The sequence below is a fragment of the Aotus nancymaae genome, unplaced genomic scaffold, assembly GCF_030222135.1.
Source record: "Aotus nancymaae isolate 86718 unplaced genomic scaffold, 86718_ANA_hifiasm-v0.15.2.pri h1tg000028l, whole genome shotgun sequence".
In the NCBI taxonomy this organism is placed as follows: Eukaryota; Metazoa; Chordata; class Mammalia; order Primates; family Aotidae; genus Aotus; species Aotus nancymaae.
The window spans coordinates 16,009,464-16,032,943 of NW_026988441.1; the positions used below are offsets into that span (position 1 = coordinate 16,009,464).

General features: G+C 39.8%; 1 protein-coding gene across 6 annotated transcripts; it reads right to left on the reverse strand.

The window, feature by feature from the left end:
* Positions 1 to 1,366: 1,366 nt before the first annotated feature.
* Positions 1,367 to 22,912, reverse strand: ZNF585A (zinc finger protein 585A). 6 transcript variants are annotated; one of them, XM_064381370.1, is made up of 7 exons: positions 22,824 to 22,912; positions 20,222 to 20,430; positions 15,810 to 15,911; positions 10,753 to 10,937; positions 6,116 to 6,242; positions 5,749 to 5,841; positions 1,367 to 3,803 (listed from the first exon to the last, which is right to left on the reverse strand). In XM_064381370.1, the coding sequence occupies exons 5-7, from the start codon at positions 6,147 to 6,149 to the stop codon at positions 1,786 to 1,788; spliced, it is 2,145 nt and encodes a 714-aa protein (XP_064237440.1). In that variant the 5' UTR covers positions 6,150 to 6,242; positions 10,753 to 10,937; positions 15,810 to 15,911; positions 20,222 to 20,430; positions 22,824 to 22,912; the 3' UTR covers positions 1,367 to 1,785. The 6 variants fall into 6 exon arrangements, 4 of the variants coding, with proteins under 4 accessions (XP_064237440.1, XP_021532244.2, XP_064237438.1 ...); XM_021676569.2 differs by lacking the exon at positions 10,753 to 10,937; XM_064381368.1 differs by lacking the exons at positions 10,753 to 10,937; positions 15,810 to 15,911.
* Between the last annotated feature and the right edge of the window lie 568 nt (positions 22,913 to 23,480).

The window sequence follows — 23,480 nt, forward strand, 5'->3', positions numbered from 1 at the left end:
TTCCTTATAATTGCCAAAACTTGGAAGCATCCAACAGTCCTTCAGTAGGTGAATAAATAAACATCCAGATAACAGAACGTAATTTGGCGCTAAAAAGAAATGCATTATCAAGCCATGAAAAGACATGGAGGAAACTTAAATCCACATCACTCAGTGAAAGAAGTCAGTCTGAAAAGGCTACATACTGTATGATTTCAACTATATGATATAACTGGCCAACATGGTGAAACCCCATCTCTATCAAATACAAAAAATTAGCTGGGTGTGGTGGCATGCACTTGTAGTCCCAGCTATTCAGGAGGCTGAGGCAGGGGAATTGCTTGAACCCAGGAGGCTGAGGTTGCAGTGAGCCAAGATCGCACCACTGCACTCCAGCCTGGCAACAGAACAAGATTCTATCTCAAAAAAAAAAAAAGTTAGCTCCAATAGGGAGAACCAACTTGCCTAAAATACACCAGGCCCTAAACATACGGTGACATTGGTTTTGACCTCCAGTCTTTGCCTTGGCTGTGTCCCTTTCTGCCCCTAAACATATGGTGGTATTGGTTTTCATATAAGTTATTGATCTGTTATATGGAAGTCACATCATTAAGGAAGCTAAATGCTAAGCTTCAAGTCAGTGACAAGTAAAGGGAAAAAAAGCAACTGAATTGGAAGAAGTATAACAGCAGAAGGGATTTTTAAGTTTTCTCAGATGACCTGAAAATTCTTACCTCAGAAGCTTTCTTGAAGGTGATGGGAGTTCACAAGACATTGTGCTGGAGGTCAGAAGACAATGTGCTGAGGGCTTGTGAGGCTCAGAGACAGTCCTGGCAGATAATGAGGGGTTTGCAAGTCTTCGTGCTAGATAACAATGGGGACTCAACATATGTTCTGAGGTTTACATCTGTAAACATAGAGGGTTTTTTTTTTATTATTATAGCATCTCTTTCTTGATAGAAATATTGAATGAGGGTTGGATATGACCAACTCTGGTAGATTCGAATGAGAAAGAAAACACCCACAAATCTGTCAGACAGTGTGTTCTGCAATGAACAACTCACAGAACTTAGGATTCATCACTATCATAACTACGTATTACATTGTTTTATCATTCAATTTGTTGGCACTATACCTGTTCCACAGTAAACAAGATTATCATTAACATAATATAATCTTTCTTACGAAGAATTTGGTTAATAGTGTTCCATTGCAGTTTTCATGAGAAGGCTTTTCCTATATACCAAACTGACCCAGTTCCTTGTCAGTATGAATGCCCCAAGGTTTACTGAGGCTGGTGACAAAGTTGGAAGAGTCCCTCGCCTCATTCGGTGCCTTCTCAGAGGCCTTCTCCAGAACAGTCATGTGTGACATTCTGATGTGGTCATTTCTTTTTTTTTTTTTTTTTTTTTTTTTTTTTTTGAGACGGAGTTTCGCTCTTGTTACCCAGGCTGGAGTGCAATGGCGCTATCTCGGCTCACCGCAACCTCCACCTCCTGGGTTCAGGCAATTCTCCTGCCTCAGCCTCCTGAGTAGCTGGGATTACAGGCACGCGCCACCGTGCCCAGCTAATTTTTTGTATTTTTAGTAGAGACGGGGTTTCACCATGTTGACCAGGATGGTCTCGATCTCCTGACCTCGTGATCCACCCGCCTCGGCCTCCCAAAGTGCTGGGATTACAGGCTTGAGCCACCGCGCCCGGCCGGTCATTTCTATTTACAATAATATACGTATTTTTCTGCTGCATGAATGCAACAATGTATGATCAGACCCATCCCTCAGCGAGGTTTTCTCATACTGTTTCTCTCAAGCATGAATGCTCTGATGGACACTGAGCACTGATTTCTGAACAAACCCTTTCCCACAGATGCTACACTTGTAGGGTTTGTCTCCAGTATGTGTTGTCTGATGTTTATTCAAATTTGACCTGTCAGTAAAGGCCTTCCCACACTCAGCACACACATAAGGCTTCTCTCCGGTGTGAATTCGTTGATGCACCTGGAGCTGTGATTTTTTAGTGAAAGACTTCCCACAGTCACTGCACTCATAAGGTTTCTCTCCAGTATGAATTCTATGATGTGTAATCAACTCCGACTTCTGTCTGAAGGTCTTCCCACATTCAGAGCAAATGTAGGGCTTTTCTCCGGTATGAGTTTTCTGGTGCTTACTGAGATTTGACCTGCCACTAAAGGCCTTCCCACACTCAGCACACACATAGGGTTTCTCTCCTGTGTGAACTGGCTGATGCACCAGGAGCTGAGACTTGGAGGTAAAGGACTTCCCACAGTCACTGCATTCATAAGGCTTCTCTCCAGTATGAATTCTTTGATGAGTAATAAAGTTTGATTTGCGGATGAAAGCTCTTCCACACTCAGTGCACACATAGGGTTTCTCTCCTGTGTGAATTTTCTGATGAACAATGAGTATTGATTTCTGGTTGAAGGCCTTCCCACATTCATGGCATTCATACTGTCTTTCTCCAGTATGAATTTTCTGGTGTATATTGAGGTGAGACTTCTGGGTAAAGGCTTTTCCACAAGTACTACATTCATAAGGTTTCTCCCCAGTATGGATTCTCTGATGTGTAATCAAGTCTGACCTCTGGGTGAAGGCCTTTCCACATTTGGAACATAGATAAGATTTCTCTCCTGTATGAGTTTTCTGATGTGTAATGAGATTTGACCGATTGGTGAATGCCTTCCCACATTTATTGCACATATAGGGCTTTTCTCCTGTGTGAATTCGTTTATGAACATGAAGTTGTGACTTGGAGGTAAACAGTTTCCCACAGTGGCCACATTTATAAGGTTTCTCTCCAGTATGAATTATTTGATGTGCAATCAAGTGTGCCTTCTGAATGAAGGCCAGTCCACATTTCATGCATACATATGATTTTTCTCCTGTATGAATTCTTTGATGCACTGTGAGTGCTGACTTTTGAGTAAAGGCTTTTCCACAGTCACTGCATTTATAAGGTTTCTCTCCAGTGTGAATTCTCTGATGTATAATCAACTCTGACCTGTAGGTAAAGGCCTTCCCACAGTCAGTACATATAGAAGATTTCTCTCTACTTTGAGCTTTCTTATGTGTAATGAGGTTGGAATTATTGCTGAAGACCTTCCCATATTCAGTACATATATAGGGCTTTACTCTTGTGTGAATGCGTTGATGTACCTGAAGTTGTGACTTAGAAATGAAGGATTTCCCACAGTTACTGCACTTATATGGTTTTTCTCCAGTATGAATTCTTCGGTGTGCAATCAAATGAGTCTTCTGGATGAAGGCCTGTCCGCATTCAATACAAATATAGGATCTCTCACCTGTATGGATTTTCTGATGCATCTTGAGTGTGGACTTTTGTGTGAATGCTTTGCCACATTCAGTGCATTCATGCTGTCTCTCTCCAGTATGAATTTTCTCATGTATGCTGAGATCTGAATTATAAGAGAAGCCTTTCCCACATTGGCTACATTCATAGAGTTTTTCTCCAGTATGAATTCTCTGATGTCTGAAGAGAGAAGATACTTGGAAAAAGGATTTTCCACATTCATTGCATTTAAAGGGTTTCTCTCTCATATGGGTTTTCTGGTGTGTAATAAATTCTGGCTTCTGTACAAAAGCCTTCCCACATTCAATACATACATAGAGTTTTTCTCCTGCAAAAACTTTCAGGTGTACTTTGAGCTGTGACTTCTGGGTGAATATATTTTCAAATTCGGCATATTCATAAGGTTTCTCCCCGGGATGCATTTTTTGAGGTTGAGAGGACACTTGTTTATAATTGAGGATTTTTCTACATTGATTATGGTCCCATAATTTCTCTCCTGTTGGAATACACTCATGGTTAGTATTGGAAGAAGTTTTATCATTTGGTAATCTTTTTAACATTCTTTGAAGCATTATTTTTATTATGACTGTGTAAATCTAAATTATGCTTTAATTCATTTCCAAATGAGCCACATTGATGGGGTCTTTCGGGAGGATAAGTGATGTTTGGGCTGACATGAATTATTTTTCTTCTATCCTTAAAGTCATAATGCCTCTTTGTTGCAATATTTTCTTGATGAAAGCAATATCACTTTAGTATTGATTTTGTTTGCTGATAGCTCTCTATTTGTCACCAATCTGTCATAATTATTCTAGAATAAAATAGAATCTCACATCACTTTTATCATGTCCTTTTCTTTCAGTATGTAAAGAAACCTCTTCAGAGATTCCTTGCTATAAGGTCTGAAACCTAAACTTCTCTGCTCAAATGAGAAACACTTTTTTTTAGCTCAAAGAACAGCTAGCAGTGGCTAGAGGGGATGGTACAAATGTCTCAACCAGGCTGAACACAGAGAAAAGGGTGAAGGTTAGTAACTTGAAGAGGAAGGTGGTAGGTGATAGTATTGATAGGAAACATTCTGGAAAACAATTCAGTAGTTAGAGGAAACAAACTAGATGAAGAGATAACACCATGGACAGATGGGGAAAAAGTAAGGCAAAAAATGCCATATATACCACAGTATCATTCATATAAACTAATGATCCAAACTCTTAATTCACTTACAACATGCATGAAATAAAAAATGTTTCCATCATATAAAACAGTGGCTTATGACAAGCAGGAAAATGGATGTGGGGGAAAGAGGGAAAAAAAATCAAAAAATAAGTAAGAGAGAATCCTCACCCAGGCTCTTGATGATAGTGTGTCTTAAACAGAGGACCATGATTAAACTCAAACCTCATCAGCTAAACTATAAAAATAAAGCAATCAAAAACAACAACAACAAAAACGAACCCTGGTCAACATGGAATCACTCAAGCAACATCAGGAAAAAAGGTCAGGAAGGGCAATTAATCATGTTAAAGACAGCAGAAAGATAATCCCAAAGATTAAGTAACAGTGACCCCCCAGTCATCAGCTGGATGAAAGGCATGAAGGACTCAGAAAAATTAAGAAATTTCACAGCCATTCCCTCCACAGCCATTTCCTCCATTTCCTTGTTTTGTTGAGAAAACAAAAAGAGAGGCTGACTGGAGAAAACGTTCTGAGGCATCTCACAGTTAAAAAAAAAAAAGAAAGAAAAGAAAAGAAATAAAGGTGACTAGCAGGACTGGGAGTGTGTGTGACACAGAATAACTTTGAAAGAAAGCAGATCCATGAATGTCTGAACGTAAAAGAAAGACTCTAGGACTATGGGGTAAGTCGGAGAAAAGAAGAATATTAGAGAAAATGAGCATAACCAAGAAAGAAAGATCTTTAATGAGGCAGAGTGGCACATGATTCAGAATCCACAAAGCCAAAGAAGAACAAAGGTAGCTCGTGCGTATAATCCCAGCACTTTGGGAGGCCAGAGTGGGTGGATCACTTGAGGTCAAGTGTTTGAGACCAGCCTGGCCAACATGGTGAAACCCTGTCTCTACTAAAAATACAAAAATTAGCTGGGCATGGTGGCTAGCACATACCTGTAATCCTAGCTACTCGGGAGGCTGAGGCACAAGAATCACTTGAACCTGGGAGGCGGAGGTTGCAGTGAGCTGAGATCACACCACTGAACTCTAGCCTGGCCAACACAACCCAGGCTGTGACAAAAAAGAAGTGACGAAGGTCATGTAGGGAGAAAGCATTCAGTGATCTGAGAGGCCAAGGGGCATTAAGCTATACAAAAAAATTCAGAATATTCCAGAAAAAGCATCTTAATAGTATTCCAAGGGTGTCAGTGTTTCTCAAGACAGCTGAGATTTCCTCCCATCTCCCATCTATCCAAGTCATACTTCACTCACCTGGGCAACTCTGATGTGGCCTCTCACCCTGCAGTGACCATGGTTCATTTCCTTGCTCCAACATGACCACCTCTGCTTCAGGAACTTGATACCCTGTTCGTGAGAAATGATAAAGGTCTGGGTCCAGTTAATTACGTTTCAGGGACTAATCAGTAAAGTCTTATTCTTTAGGATTTTTTCTTGAGAAGAGTAACCATAACTTTTCAGAGTAATATTCTGTGTGCCCTAAACAAATAAGAAACCTAGACAAATTAAGGACAAAACCATCAGCTATTTAAGATGCTGTCAGCATTCAGAATGGAATGGAATGAGAATGGAAGCACTCTCAGTGAGGCCTCCTTTCAAATACCAAGGTGACTGCACTTACCGACTGAGAGCAGGTGGCTGTAGGTCTCCAGCATCACATCCCGGTACAGGTTTCTCTGAGACAGGTCTAGGTGCCTCCACTCCTCTCTGCTGAAATCTATAGCCACATCCCTGAAGGACACTGATCCCTGTAAGGGCACATACCTGTTCAACGTGCATAGTCAGCTTAGGGGGTTAGAGAGACTATATTTAGGAATATGGAATACAGGTCTTGTTGTTTTAAATTTACATCCGCTTTTTAAAAACTCACTCCCATTTCTCTAATATTTTATTATGAAAATTTTCAAACATACAGACAATTTGAAAGAACTATATAGTAAGAACTGTATACCTATCACCTAGGCTCTATAATTAACACTTTACTTGCTTTATCATACATCTAAGCCATTCTTTTATCCATCCATCTTGCTTTTATGCACATTTGAAAGTGAGTTGCAGATGACACCACACTTCCTCGTAATATTACTTTTTGGTTTTTTTTTCTTTTTTGGAAACAGAGTCTTGCTCTGTTGCCCAGGCTGGAATGCAATGCCATGATTTTGGCTCACTGCAACTTCTGCATCCCAGATTCAAGCGATTCTCCTACCTCAGCCTCCCGAGTAGCTGGGATTACAGGCATGAGCCACGACGCCTGGCTGATTTTTGTATTTATAGTAGAGAAGGGGTTTCACCATGTTGACCAGGCTGGTCTTGAACTGCTGACCTCAGGTGATCACCAGCCTCGGCCTCCCAAAGTGCTGGTATTGCAGACGTGAGCCACCGCTCCTGGCCTCTACTAATACTTCAAAATGCAAATCATGAACTAGAGTGTAAAACTTGTTGACCTTTTTTAGGTAAAATTTACATACAATTAAACGCACCAATCTTTAATTTACCATTTAAAAGTTTGGACAAATGTACGTACCTGTATAATGCAGGAATTTCTAAGCAATATTATATATATGTGCATATTAAATATCTAGTTTTCCATATTTTGTGGAACACAGAAATCCAATCAAGAATTTCTACTGTTTGTTCTGTACTATAGTCAATTACTCATTTTTCAAAACTGGCAATTGAAATATGCTGTGTTTTAGTTTTCTAGCAACTGAAAGAATGACTGTGATACACTTCCTTTTTTTTTTTTTTTTTTTTTTTGAGACGGAGTTTCGCTCTTGTTACCCAGGCTGGAGTGCAATGGCGTGATCTCGGCTCACCTCAACCTCTGCTTCCTGGGTTCATTCAAGCAATTCTCCTGCCTCAGCCTCCTGAGTAGCTGGGATTACAGGCGTGCGCCACCATGCCCAGCTAATTTTTTGTATTTTTAGTAGAGACAGGGTTTCACCATGTTGACCAGGATGGTCTCAATCTCTTGACCTCGTGATCCACCCACCTCAGACTCTCAAAGTGCTGGGATTACAGGCGTGAGCCACCGTGCCCGGCTTGCGATACACTTTCTGATCAGTTTAGGACTAACCCTTAGGCTAGCCCTGGGAACACAGAAATAATTATTTTTCCAATCTTCTAGCAACTTAAAAGACTTGGAAAATAAATTAGACTTAAGTTTTTTTTTTAAAAAAAAGAAGACATAAAAAATTCACTAAGGTGTTGCAAAGTAGATACTTTATGTGGAATACACTGAAGGCCCAAAGAAACAAAAAGTAAATTTTACATGAGGGAGTAAGTTTACATTCCACAGAGTTGAGGGATTTAACTTGGAAGATACAAAGGGATAACACAGAATATGGAGTGAGGGGGACAATGCCCAGAAAAGACAAGAATAAAGGTTGTAGAGATAAGAAAATACACAGTGAGTTTACGGAACAGCAAATAGGTTTATATAAATGGAGAGAAGTCTGTCTAATGTGTCAGAAAAGAGGTATAGGAAAAACAGTTTGGTCAAAGTATGGAATTTTTACTTTCATTAATGGTAATTAAGGTAATCAGAATTATATCTAAATGTTTTTTATAAGTTCTGTGTTATAGGATAACCAAACAACTGGTGAAGAAAAGTTCTTTATAGAATGATTCTAGCTAATAAATAAAGAAGTTATGATAAAATTAAAATACCATCATGTATAACTACTAATGAAATAATGGATTTAGACAGTAATCATTAATGGCTGCTGGAATGTTTCAGTTGAAATGCTGAAGGGAAATGTACAATGGATAGATCAGCTAGTAACATCTGCATCCACGAACCAGCTATCATGTGCCTGCTGACATGACTTAGTAATTAATTTCATTACACTACTTATGAAGTATTCTTGCCAAAAAATAAAATTCAAATCTGAATCTTATCAAGCCCCCAGATCTAACAAGCCATTCACAGGAGTGGGAAGGAGAGTGAAACATACTGAACAATATGAAAACTAAGACATCAGCTAAATTCAGAAGGTAGCAAATAACTTACTTCTTCAAAAAATTACAAGAGAATGGACATGGAAGGAATCTTTTCTTTACTAATAGAGACTTAAGAGCCATTCTAACCAAATGCACCTTGTGAACTTTGGCTCCTAATTAAAATGAACCAATCTTAAAAAGATATTTATGACAATTTAGAGAAATGCAAATGAAGGGTATTATGTGATATCAAGGAATTAACTGTTATTTTGTTGTGTGATATTGGCTTCCTGGTTAAGCTAAACAAAAAGGAAAAAAGGAATACATATCTCTTTGAGATATATATCAAAGTATTTTTAGACAAAACATAGTATTTGAGATTTGCTTTAAAATAATCCAGCTGCTGAATGCAAAGCGGTTTCAGATAAAATAAGAATGGCAGAATGGGCCAGGCGTGGGGGCTTACACCTGTAATCCCAGCACTTTGAGAGGCCAGGGCAGGCGGATCAAGAGGTAAACAGGTCGAGGCCATCCTGGCCAACATGGTGAAACCCTGTCTCTACTAAAAATACAAAAATTAGCTGGGCGTGGTGGCATGTGCCTATAGTCCTGGCTACTTGAGAGGCTGAGACAGGAGAATTGCTTGAATCTGGGAGGTGGAGGATGAAGTGAGCCGAGATCACACCACTGCATTCCAGCCTGGCTACAGAGCAAGACTCCATCTCAAAAAAAAAAAAAAGAAATCAATAAAACTGAAAACAAAAAACAGAAAAGTCATTGTAACACAATGCAGTTATTAGAGAACAAAAGAACAAAACCAATAAATTCACTGATTGGTCTATTAGTCAACCAGACTGGCAAAGATAAAAAGACACACATCATCAATATTAGGAATAAAACAGTAAATATCATTATAGATGCAGCAGCTGTTTAAAATAAAGTGAGAATAATAAATACTCCAAGCTAATAAATTCAATAACTTAGAAAAAATAGGTCAATTCCTCAAACATCACAAACTACCAAAACTCAAACCTTTCAAAAGAGATAATATGAATAATCTTATGACGTTAAATTAATCTAAAGCCATAATTTAAAAGCTCTTGAAAAAGAAATCTCTAGGCCAGATAGTTTTACCAGAGAATTCTTTTTTTTTTTTTTCCCCTTCTTTTTAATTTTTTTTGAAACAGAGTATTGCTCTGTCATCCAGGCTGGAGTGCAGTGATGTGATCATAGCTCACTGCAGCCTTGAACTCCTGGGCTCAAGCAATCCTCCTGCCTCAGCCTCCCAAGTAGCTGGGACTATAGGCACATGCCACCATGCCCAGCTTTTACCAGAGAATTCTATCGAACTTATAAAGAAGAATGTGTCATTTTTACATAATCTCCTCCAGAAAATAAAAGAGGAGAAACACTTCCCAACTAATATAAGCCCAGTATTACTCCAATGTTAAAATCAGACAAAGTACCAAAAATAAACAAACAAACAAAAACTACAGGCCAATATCTCTCATGAATTTAAATATAAACATTCCCAACAAAATGTCAGCAAATTGAATTCAAGAATCAATTAAAATAATCATCTACCACAATAAACTGGAATTTATGGGGAAACTCTGTCCTATATTTTCTAACTCCTTGTGAATCTATAATAATTTCAAAATAAAAATTTAAATATATATATATTAAGAAAGATTATTTTCAAAACATATGTAACTATGGGAATGGGCAAGACTGAATGATCAGAGACTCACTGCACAATTGATGAGAGAGAATATACATTGCAGTTGACCCTAAACAACACAGGTTTGAACTACGCAAGTCCACATATACATGAATTTTTTTCGATAAGAGTTAACACCTAGTGTGCATGTCTCTCCTGCCTCCCCTTCCACCTTCTCCACCTCCTTCCATCTCTGCCACCCGAGCCAGCAAAACCAAACCTTCCTTTTCCTCCTCCTCCTCAGTCTGCTCAGTGTGATGAAGACAAGGATAAAGACCTTTATGATGATCCACTTTCACTTAATGAATATTAAATATAAATATCTTCCTTTTGATTTTCTTAATATTTTTTCTCTAGCTTACTTTACTCTAAGAATATATATAATACATATAATGGTAAAATAGATTTTAATCTATTAATCTATTAAAATCTAGGTTTTAATTTAACTGTTAAATGTTATCAGTAAGGCTCTTGGTCAATAATAAGCTATTATTAGTAGGTAAGCTTTGGGAGAGTCAAAGTTATATGCAGATTTTCAGCAGTGCCAGGGTTGACACCCCTAATCTCCATGTTGTTCAAGGGTCAACCGTACTTACCAACCTAAAGTAAGGCCAAAGTTAACAGGATTGCAGACAGGAAATGGTATTATTAAGGAAGTACACTAGCCGGGTGCAGTGGCTCACATCTGTAATCCTGGCACTTTGGGAGGCCGAAGACAGTGGAACACCTGAGGTCGGGAGTTCGAGACCAGCCTGACCAACATGGAGAAACTTCATCTCTACTAAAAAAAAAAAAAAATTACAAAATTAGCCAGGTGTGGTAGCATATGCCTGTAATCCCAGCTACTCGAGAGGCTGAGGCAGGAGAATCACTTGAACCCAGGAGACGGAGGTTGTGGTGAGCTGAGATCATGCCATTGCACTCCAGCCTGGGCAACGAGCCAAACTCCGTCTCAGAAAAAAAAAAGGGAAGTGCACTGACACTGAATGTAAAGGTGAGAACAATTCAGAAATAATTCTTAGTTGTCGGTTTTGTGCCACTATGTAGATGTTGGTGCCACCATGTAGATTCTGGTGCCACAGATAGATTTAAGGACTAGAGGAAGAGGCTGGGGAAAGAAGACAAGAAAAAATGATTTAAATTCTATATATATTGAGGTTTAGGTGACAGGATATATATGGGGATGTGTTCTAGGCAGCTGGGACAGACAGCTACTATGGCAATGGAGATTCAGAAGTCGTATGTAGGCCAGGTGTGGTGGCTCATGCCTGTAATCCCAGCACTTTGGGAGGACAAGGCGGACAGATCACTTGAGGTCAAGAGTTCAAGACCACCCCGGACAACATGGTGAAACCCTGTCTCTACTAAAAACAAAAAAAATTAGCCAGGCATTGTGGTGCATGCCTGCAGTCTCAGTTACTCGGGGGGCCGAGGCAGGAGAATCACTTGAACCCAGGAAGCAGAGGCTGCAGTGAGCTGAGATCATGCCACTGCACTCCAGCCTGGGTGACAGAGCCAGACTCCATCTCAAAAAAAAAAAGTCATATGTATGAGCAGGTCACTGAATTCAGGAGTGGACATGAGCACACAGGAAGAACTCGGAGAGAGAAATGTATTAAAGATTCTTGTGATCACTGAAAGCTTGATTCTTTTTTTTTTTTTCTTGAGACAGATTCTCGCTCTGTCACCCAGGCTGGAGTGCAGTGGCGCAGTCTTGGCTTACTGCAACCCCTGCCTCCCAGGTTCAAGCGATTCTCCTGCCTCAGCCTCCCGAGTAGCTGGAACTACAGGGGCCCACCACCACACCTGGCTAATTTTTCTATTTTTAGTTAAAATGAGGTTTCACTATGTTGGCCAGGCTGGTCTTGAACGCCTGACCTCAGGTGATCTGCCTGTCCCAGCCCCCCAGAGTGGTGGGATTACAGGCATGAGCCACCATGCCCAGCCTAAAAGTATGATTCTTAAAAGCTACCTTTTTTTTTTATTTCTTCATTTAATTGTGTTCAGAGATTACAATTTGTTTCTTTGTGATGTGTGTTGATTCTGTTTATGAGGCTTACATCATTGTCATTTCTTAAAAGAAATGCTTATACAATGTTGGTGAGAGTATAAATTAGTTCAGGCATTGTGGAAGACAATGTGGCAATTCCTCAAAGACCTAAAGACAGAAATACTGTTTGACCCAGCAATCCTATTATTGGGTATACACAAAGGAATATAAATTATTCTCTTATAAAGACACATACCCACATATGCTCACTGCAGCATTATTCATAATAGCAAAGATACAGAATCAACCTAAATGCCCATCAGTGATAAACTGGATAAAGAAAATGTGGTATATATACACCATGGAATACTAAGCAGCCATAAAAAGGAATGAGATCATGTCTTTTGCAGGAACATGATGGAGCTGGAGGAGATTATCCTTAGCAAACTAATGCAGGAACATAAACCAAATACCACATATTCTAACTTATAAGTGGGAGCTAAATGATGAGAACACATAGACACAAAGAAGGGAACAACACACAATGGGGCCTTCTGGAAGGTGGAGGGCGAGAGGAGGGAAAGGATCAGAAAGAATAACTGATGGGTACTAGGCTTAATATCTGGGTGATGAAAGTCTACAATAAACCTCCATGATACAAATTATATAACAAACCTGTCCTTGTACCCATAAACTTGAATTAAAGGTTAAAAAAAAAAAGTTCCCCTTATATCTGAAAAGAATACACATGCTCTAATTTTCTCTTCATCATACACTTGCGTATTCACACCCTACACACACTTAACCCCCAGTCCCCAAAACTCACGTTATCAAAAAATTTAATGGGGAATCAAGGCGATGTCATGTTAGGCTGGAAGGGAGTTTTGACACCTCACCAAATGATCTTCTTATAAACAGTTTGTAAGGAAGAAATCTCCTCATTCAAAGATAGTAATAAACATCTCCTGATGTACAAAGATACTATGAGTAAAAGAATGAAAAAAAAGAGATTAAGAGGAATACACTAGAAGTAAATTGACATACAACAGAAGAAATCATATCCTCCATATTCACTAAAACAATGAACTACTTATGGAAAATGATAGACTAGGAATACAGTAATATAAATTTTTGAAAATGAGGGCCGGGCGCGGTGGCTCAAGCCTGTAATCCCAGCACTTTGGGAGGCCGAGGCGGGTGGATCACGAGGTCGAGAGATCGAGACCATCCTGGTCAACATTGTGAAACCCCGTCTCTATTAATACAAAAAAATTAGCTGGGCACGGTGGCACGTGCCTGTAATCCCAGCTACTCAGGAGGCTGAGGCAGGAGAATTGCCTGAACCCAGGAGGCGGAGGTTGCGGTGAGCCGAGATCGCGCCATTGCACTCCAGCCTGGTTAACAAGAGCGAGACTCCGTCTCAAAACAAAAAAAAAACAAAAACAAAAAGAAAATGAAAAGACCCTGCAAATCACAAAAGGTGGCAAAGAGCAGATTAAGACAAGAGAGCAACATGAGATAGAAATAAAGAATTTTTTTAAAGAAAAATAATAAAAATAAAAGGAGTTTAATAAAAATATCCAATGAACAAAAGAATCCTTGAAGTGGCAGTATAGAACTGTTACCATTATTCACAGCACAAATTTAATAAATACTGTCTTAGAGAGATTAGAATATTTAGTTCAAGAAGTTAACATTATAAAGATCACACACACACACACACACACACACACACGCACAGAATCCAAACTTTCCAAATTACATGGAAGGGACACAGAAAGAAAGCAAACATATAGAGTATGTAATAAAAGATTTAGAAAAGAAATAGCCACATCAGAAGCATAACATAAAATGCATCTTCCCACAGAAAAAAAAAGCACAGGAACTCCAAAGGATGACACTAAAAAGATGAGCAAAGGCATATCTGGAATTGCCAACAGAGAGGAAATGAGAGCCTCCATCTTAATATTAGATAGGGCTCAATTCTAGGGGGAAAAATATTAAACAAGGAGCCAGTGTGAAATGAGTTTCAGATGCTGTTACTGTCAGTGTACCAAACTACACAGCATGAAAATGGATTATAAAAAACCATAGGAAAATATAGACAGAAACACATTTGTGGTGGGAAGCTTGAAATAGTATCTCTCAGCTCCACAAGACAAAGTAGAAAAACATGAGTAATACCACAAAACAAATTTTTAAAAAAATGAGTAATACTATAAAAACCTCACAGCTATATAAGATACCTTATTGATAAGCTAGCAAATTCTGTATTTTGGGAACAGATTTCTTTTCAAGTGCCTATGTGACAATCCTAAAACAAAACAAAAAAACAAACAAAAAATACCCTTAATAATCTCTTAAAAATAAATTTCTTCAATGCTGCAATCCTAATCTTATTAAAAGTAAAGTTTTTCTTTCTTGAAGTAGTTGCTGGTACCAGGAAAAATAAAATAAAAAAATAAAAAGTTTTTTGTTTTCGAGACAGGGTCTCACCGTCACCTAGGCTGGTTGTAGTGGCGATGTCCTGGCTCACTGCAGCCTTGACCTCCCAGGCTCAAGCAATCCTCCAATCTCAGCCTCCCAAGTAGCATCGCCACCACACTTAGTTAATTTTGGTTCTTGTTGTAGAGATAGGGTCGTCTCACTATATTGCCCAGGTTAGTCTCAAACTCATGGGCTCAAGCAATCCTCTGGCCTCAGTCTCCCGAAGTGCTGTAATTACAAGTGTGAGCCACCACACCTGGCCAAAAGTAAAGTTAAAAAATGAAAATCGCTGGGCGCGGTGGCTCACGCCTATAATCCCAGCACTTTGGGAGGTCAAGGCAGCTGGATCACGAGGTCAAGAGATCGAGACCATCCTGGTCAACAAGGTGAAACCCCGTCTCTACTAAAAAATACAAACATTAGCTGGGCATGGTGGCGCATGCCTGTAGTCCCAGCTACTCGGGAGACTGAGGCAGGAGAATTGCTTGAACCCAGGAGGCGGAGGTTGCGGTGAGCCGAGATTGTGCCATTGCACTCCAGCCTGGGTAACGAGCGAAACTCCGTCTCAAAAAAAAAAAGAAAAGAAAATCTTAAAACCTAGAAATAAAATGTGGTAAATGGTAATTAAAGATTTGGTGGGGTAGTTAATATTCTATCATCCTTTTCTGCTGAGTATGATGGCTAACGCCTGTAATCCCAGCACTTTAGGAGTCTGAGGTGGGTGGATCATGAGTTCAAGAGATCGAAATCATCCTGGCCAACATGGTAAAACCCCGTCTCTACTAAAATAATACAAAAAAAATTAGTTGGGCATGGTGGCATGTACCTGTAGTCCCAGCTACTCAGGAGGCTGAGGCAGGAGAATCACTTGAACCCAGGAGGTGGAGGTTGCAGTGAGCTAAGATCACACCATTGCACTCCAGCCTGGTGACAAAGCGAGACACCGACTCAAAAAAAAAAAAAATTCATCTTTTTCATTTAGATGTTTTAATTCATTTGCATGAGATAAATTATTTTTCTAAATAATTTTTAGTATAGTTTTGCTGTATACCAGAGCCTCTGATATACAGATAGCATTTTTATTGTTTTTGAGATATTTTACAATTTAAGTTTTTGACTTTGGAGTGGGTTGCTGAGAAAATAGCAGTTGTTTCACTAGTCCCAGTGAAAACCTACTAGGCTATTGTTTTCTTCTACTCTTCAATGCAGTTAGTTAACATATTTGACTTCTGAATCTATCTTCATAATTTCCAGGTCTTTCGGGCATCAAGGTTAACACTGTAAACAAAATAAAACAAAAACCAAAAGCGAGGTTGAGAATAATTTTAGATATTATTTTTTACCCAAAACTTTGGCATAACCATCAACTATAAAAGTGCATGACTTTTCCATTATTTTTTACTGTGTTACAAATGCTGAATCAATAATTTCTTCAAGGACTTTTGAACCATTTGTTCCTACCAATTATATCTATTTTTTGTAAACCTTTATCCTTTTGTTTATACTTTCATTTTTTTGCATGATTTTATATAATATTCACTCATGATTGTTTGAATCTTAGGTATGGAAGTAACTATTTCTCCTGTTTTGTTACTTTTTTTTTTTTTCCCACAGTCTAGCTTTGTTGCCCAGGCTGGAATACAGTGGCATGATCTCGGCTCAGTGCAACCTCTGCCTCCCAGGTTCAAGCGATTCTCCTGCCTTACCCTCCCAAGTACCTGAAACTACAGGCCTGCACTGTGGCAGTCCACTAATTTTTGTATTTTTAGTAGAGATGGGGTTTTGCCACATTGGCTAGGCTGGTCTCGAACTCTCAGCCTCAGGTGACCCACCCACCTCAGCCTCCCAAAGTGCTGGGGTTACAGGTGTGAGCCACAATGCCAGCACAGTCTTTCTGTGTTTTTTTGGGACAGAGTCTGTCTCTGTCACCCAGGCTGGAGTGCAGTGGCGCGATCTCAGCCACTGCAACCTCTGCCTCCTAGATTCAAGCGATTCTCCTGCCTCAGCCACCTGAGTAGCTGGGACTACAGCTGCACCACCACACCCAGCTAATTTTTGTATTTTTTTTAGTAGAGACGAATGGTCTCAATCTCCTGACTTCGTGATCCATCCGCCTCGGTCTCCCAAAGTGTTGGAATTACAGGCATGAGCCACCGTGCGCCCGGCCACCCTGTCTTTGATTGTATAGACATTTACTCCTTTTTCTTGATCATTTACACATAGAAGCAGCTTGTGTTTCTGTCAAACTCATACCTTAGGTCTTTTTTTTTTCTCCCAAACTTCCAGGATTCCAAAAAAGAAGTAATTAAATCTGTAGTTTTTCCCCCTCTATCTGCAGGTTAGCTTTAGCACACAAACTTACTTTATTTATTTATTTATGTTGAGACAGGGTCTCACTGTGTCATCTAGACTGGAATACAGTGGCATGATCTTAGCTCACTGCAACCTCCACTTCCCAGGCTCAAGTGATCCTCCCATCTCCCGAGTAGCTGGGGCTACAGGCCAGCACCACCACACCCAGCTAATTTTTGTATTTTTGGTAGAGACGGAGTTTCAGCATGCTACCCAGGCTGATCTCTAACTCCTGAGCTCAAGCAATCCACCCACCTCAGCCTCCCAAAGTACTGGGAGTATATGCATGACCCACCAAACCCAGCCTACCACACAAACTTTAAAACATACTACTCTAGCCAAATGTTTTTTAATTGTGGTAAAAATATACATAACATAAAATTTGCCATTTTAATTTTTTTTTTTTTGAGACGGAGTCTCACTCTGTCGCCAGGCTGGAGTGCAGTGGCGCGATCTCAGCTCACTGCAACCTCCGCCTCCCGGGTTCAAGCAATTCTTCTGCCTCAGCCTGCCGAGTAGCTGGGATTACAGGTGTGCACCACTACACCTCGCTAATTTTTGTATTTTTAATAGAGACGGAGTTTCACCATGTTGGTCAGGATGGTCTCGATCTCTTGACCTCATGATCTGCCTGCCTTGGTCTCCCAAAGTGCTGGGATTAGTATGAGCCACCGTGCCCAGTGCCATTTTAATATTTTTAAGTGACCAGTTCAGTGGCATGAAGTATATGGTCAATGTTGTATAAGAGCCTTCTACTTTTTATTTCTATTTATTTATTTTTGAGACAGAGTCTCGCCCTGTCGCCCAGGCTGGAGTGCAATGGCATGATCTCAGCTCACTGTAACCTCCACCTCCTGGGTTCAAGCAATTCTCCTGCCTCAGCCTCCCGAGTAGCTGGGATTACAGGTGCGCACCACCATGCCTGGCTTATTTTTTGTATCTTTAGTAGAAACGGGGTTTCACTACATTGGCCAGGCTGGTCTCGAACTCCTGACCTCGTGATCCACCCACTTCAGTCTCCCAAAGTGCTGGGATTACAGGTGTGAGGCACCTCGCCCGGCCTTACTTTTTATTTCTAATTTAATGTTCTTAGAAAACAGAATTGGTATGATGGCAAAGTCTTTGTCGAGAGTAGTGTACTAAAATGACCAACGGTATACATAATGATTTCTGTTCATTTTTACTTAATATAGCTCAAAGATACATTATTAGTTAACAAATGTTGATACCTTTTATAATTATTTGTATATTATTCCTTTTATAAGTATGAGCTATTCTCTTCATCCCTTTAAGTGATTTTCATCTTAAATTCCTTTTGATCTGTTCCTAAATTACATCCCTAGCTTTCTTTTGGTTCATTCCTTTATTTTTTATTTTATTTTATTTTTTTTGAGACGGAGTTTCACTCTTGTTACCCAGGCTGGAGTGCAATGACGCGATCTCGGCTCACGGCAACCTCCGCCTCCTGGGTTCAGGCAATTCTCCTGCCTTAGCCTCCTGAGTAGCTGGGATTACAGGCACGCACCACCATGCCCAGCTAATTTTTTGTATTTTTAGTAGAGACGGGGTTTCACCATGTTGACCAGGATGGTCTCGATCTCTTGACCTCGTGATCCACCCGCCTCGGCCTCCCAAAGTGCTGGGATTACACATTCCTTTATTTTTAAGTGAGGATAAAAGCAGCCCCTGACTGCTGACGGTTAGCCTGGTACTATCAGTTAAGCCTCAGTTTTGCTAGAGGACAGCCTGGCAAGGACCAATTAACTCATGGTGTTCTCTGTGTCACTACACAAAAACAATCACTTGGAATACCAACAGCAAACAAGACCAATCTCTGACCACCATGGTGGAAGACAAAACCAAGACCATTCTGTCATTATACTTGAGCACAGACAAAAATCAGAATCTTCTTCAAACCACAAAAGTGAATAAAAGTCTCCTTATTCTAAGAAAAGTGACTGCCAATTATACCTTTACCAATTAGAGCTTTTGCTTCAATCTACCCTTCCTATCTTCTAGATAAAGATGATTAAGATACCCAATCATAAAATTACCCAACAGGAACAGAAGTACAGGTTCAGTGAAATTCAACTAAGATTCTTATTACCTATGACTAAAACCCTGAAATGAAATTCTACTACTACTTATACATGCAACAGAAGGGAAAGACATGAGAAGAATGTCTACTGCTACATAATTCATAACATCATCTGTATTTTACCAAACAAATATTTAAAAACCAATGTGTGAAAACTTAGTCTACTATGGCACCTTTTGTGAAGTAGAAATAAAAAAATGTGTAGTTGTTATTACTTGTTTACAGAACTAAGCAATTGAAGGAAATGAATAAAACTGGTCATCTATGTTGAGAAACACAGGGGAGGTGGAGAACAGAGGTGGATGAACCATAAATCCATCTTTCCCCTGAATTTGTTTCCTATAACACTTTTCAGGGTGAGTTGCCTTTATATATATTTCTAATTGTTTTTAATTTTTATTTTGTACTATTATTCCCATTTTACCAATGATATTATTTTTGTACTAAGTGTATATATTCTCTATTCAGAAAACTGAAGTTTCCTAATACACTATCACGGTATCTCTAGAGGTATAAGAAATAAAATTATACCCATGAAATAAGAACAAGATGCTAATCAAAAAGAATATTTTGAAAACAAACTACAGTTATTCAAAATTAAAACGTTGAATTAAAATATTGATAGTGGAAACGAGAAACTCAAAAGAAGGGCTGCAAGGCAAACGTGACAAATCTTCCCCAAAAAGAGAGCAGCAAAGAAATAGAAAACAGTAAAGGGGGAAAAAATGGAGAACTAACATCTGAAAAACAGAAATTTAAAAGAAAAGAAAGAAAATATATTTGTTTGAGGAGGCAGTTTAGGAAGAAACAGAGAAATACTTTCAAAATCCCACAGAAAAGTGACTTCTAACCAGGAAAATCTATCCACAGCCCAAAGATCAATGTAGTGTGATGACAAAATAAGTTTTCCTTGACAGTCCACCTCTCCACTGTCATACAGGTGGCCTCCACACAAGGAGACATTACCCACGTGTTGCTCATTCTCGACAGGAAGATCAAGATTTGTTTCAGGAGCACCAGGTCTAGAGTCCAGCTGCTTCCTATGGCCCAGCTGCCTCCCTCTGTCATGAGGTTCTAGTGACAGATCAGAGATATCTACTACTGGATTGAATTCCCATCCCCTGGGACGACTCCTCACCGTATAGGAGCTGCCATGATCCTCTAGAGCCAGGGCTGGGGATTTCGAGGGTGAAGTCCAGCTGGCTGGCATGGCAGCAATGGATCTCAATCCTTTTTCTCTAGGGTGCCTGAAGTTTAAGTGGTCATCTGTGAACTCAAGCAGAGCTGCTCTAAAGAGGTAGGCTGGCGTCTGGAGGAAGATCTGGCCCAGGGGCTCCCCAGAGAAAGCTGGAAAGACAACGTTCTCATAGTCAGTCATTTAACATTCACCACATAAACACTTCCTGGATACATCAAGGTGCAGGTCCCTGAGCTAGAAACCAATGCAGTGGTCCTCAAACGGATATGCATTCAAGTTACCTGAAGGACTTGTTAAATAAAACAGTTAAAAATTCTCAGCCCTGGCGGAGCGCGGTTGTTCACACCTGTAATCCCAACACTTTGTTGGGCCAAGGCGGGTGAATCCCGAGATTGGGAGTTTGAGAGCTCTGTCACCAGGCTGGAGTGCTGTGGCGCGATCTCGGCTCACTGCAACCTCCGCCTCCTGAGTTCAAGGGATTCTCCTGCTTCAGCCTCCCAAGTAGCTGGGATTACAGGCATGCACCACCACGCCCAGCTAATTTTTTATTTTTAGTAGAGATGGGGTTTCACCATGTTGGCCAGGATGGCCTCGATCTCCTGACCTCATGATCCGCCCACTTCAGTCTCCCAAAGTGCTGGGATTACAGGCATGAGCCACCATGCCCGGCCATTTCTTCACTTTCAGTTTCAAAAATGAGGGTGAAAATGCTTATCTCAAAGCTACAAAAATTAAATGTGATAATACTTAATAAAGTGCTCAACACCTCCCTGACGCACAGAAATCATACAATAAATATAAGCAATTAGTATGCATTATCAGGTATTAAAACAATATAAAAACAACATAATAAAAACAAGTCAAACAATAAACATACCAGACAATATTTATTGATCTATTTATGTGATAAAAGTTGTATTCAATTGAGTGTGCATAAGACATTCACTGCATAAATGGCAATAATATAACTGGCCATCCACCTGGAAAAAAACAAACTAGAGCTCCATCATACACTATTCAGTAGGCAAATGCCAGCAGGACTGATCATTTAATTATGTGTATTTGTTAAATCCCAAAGAATATTAAAATAAATTTTAGAAGTATATATGTGTAAAACACTGTGGTGGGTGACCTCTTGTTACACATGAGAGGAAAAACAGATGCTATAGCAGAAAAATCAGGTATTTTTTATTGGATTATATTTCCTAATTTTATGTTAAAATATATTGCCAAAAAATAACAGTTGGACAAAGGATATGAAAATTCACAGAAAAGGAAACAAATGGCAATTAACCAAAAAGATGCCAACTTTTGGTAACTGGAAATGCCGCAGAGCAATCAGATATAATTTTCCCTTAAAATTTAAAAAACGTTTAAAATGCGACAATATCCACTGCAGGAAAAGCATTTGGGAAAATGAGTTATTTTATATATTGTTGGTAGAAGCTTGAATTGTTGTATTTTGAGCTACTTAGTTATATGTATAACATATTAAAAATGCACACAATTGCTCCTAATATAATTTCACATATATAAAGCAGAAAAAGAAGGAAGGACAAATGGACAGATAACCTTTCCAGTGTGAGTAGTTTACCTTCCTCTCTAATTAAGCAGACAAAATAAACTGTGAGGAGACATATATTTTTTGAATATATGCTTAATTAATATCTATACAATACAATTAATTAGAGAACACTGTACATCATTTTTATGAATAGATGTGACATTCATGAAAACTGACCACGAACTAGGTCATAAAGCAATTTTTCAATTTGAGCATTAACCAGACATATTTAAAACAAAAAAGAGGCCAGGCATGGTGGCTCATGCCTGTAATCCCAGAACTTGGGGAGGTGGGGAGGCCAAGGCAGGCAGATTACAAGGTCAGGAGTTCGAGACTAGCCTGACCAACATGGTGAAACCCCGTCTCTACTAAAAATAAAAAATTAGCTAGGCATGATGGCATGCGCCTGTAACCCCAGCTACTTAGGAAGCTGAGGCAGGAGAATCGCTTGAACCTGAGAGATGGAGGTTGCAGTAAGCCGAGATCGCACCACTGCACTCCAGCCTGGGCAACAGAGCGAGACTCCGTCTCAAAATTAATTAATTAATTATTTAAAAAAGGAACTTCTAAATAATTCATGGATCAAAGAACAAAAAAAACACTTAGACTTGAACAATTTTTAATACAAAGATTTACCAGAACTTGTGATCTTTTATATTAAAGAAGACTGAAAATTAATAAGCTGAACTTTCAACTCAGGTTAGAAAGAAAGCTGATTACAGTCCTCACCGATCACCATAGCTAACCCTACAGGCTCTGTCACTGACCACAGACTCCCATCACTGACTCCCAAACCCCAATCACTCATCCCAAAGAGCCCCATTAATGACCCGAGAAATCCGTCACAGATAACCAACAACAGACGCCACAGAAACCCATCGCCGAACCCCGAAACCACCATCACTAACACCACAGGCAACCTCGACACCCCCTATTACTGGCTCCACAGAAACCCCAGTCGTGACCAACCAAAATCACCTCAAAGACTTCTCAGTATTGGAACATGAAAATTCTGACACCAGCGGCAAAAAAGACTTAGAGGACCACTTCCACTTCCGGTCCGACTTCTAGCCCCTCCCCTTTGTAGGCTGTTGATATTGCGCATGCTCTGAATTAACTTGGACTCCAATTTCAGCAGTCAACGAGGCGCACACACAGCGCACACTTTCCGTAATCTGGCGCTGTCGGGCAGAGAATATGGCCGCGCCTTTATGGTGTTTAATTCGTGTGGGCCGCCATCTTGGGAGCGTAGCCGTTCCAGAGAGCGGAGGAATTGGCCGCGGGCAGGGTTCCTAGAGCAGGTAAGGATACTGGAATATGACCCTTGTCTGACTAGGCTTCTGTTCTGGAGGAGAAAGTTACTGGAGATGGGGTCTGGCGCTGTATGTTACATTTAGAAAAGCTAAGTTGCCCTTCTGAATACAGGACACTGAGGATAATAATTATCTGCTGGGAGAAACCACCAAGGAAGAGAAGAGCCAGAGAAAAAACACCAAGTTAAGGGGATCCTGGGAGAAACCACAGGCAGATGATAGGAGGAGTCAGGATTAGTACAGTCCACTTTTTAGAGACTACACCTAAAAAAAACTATTTTCATTTACCTTGAAGTTAAAATATAATTAATAGCAATCGCCT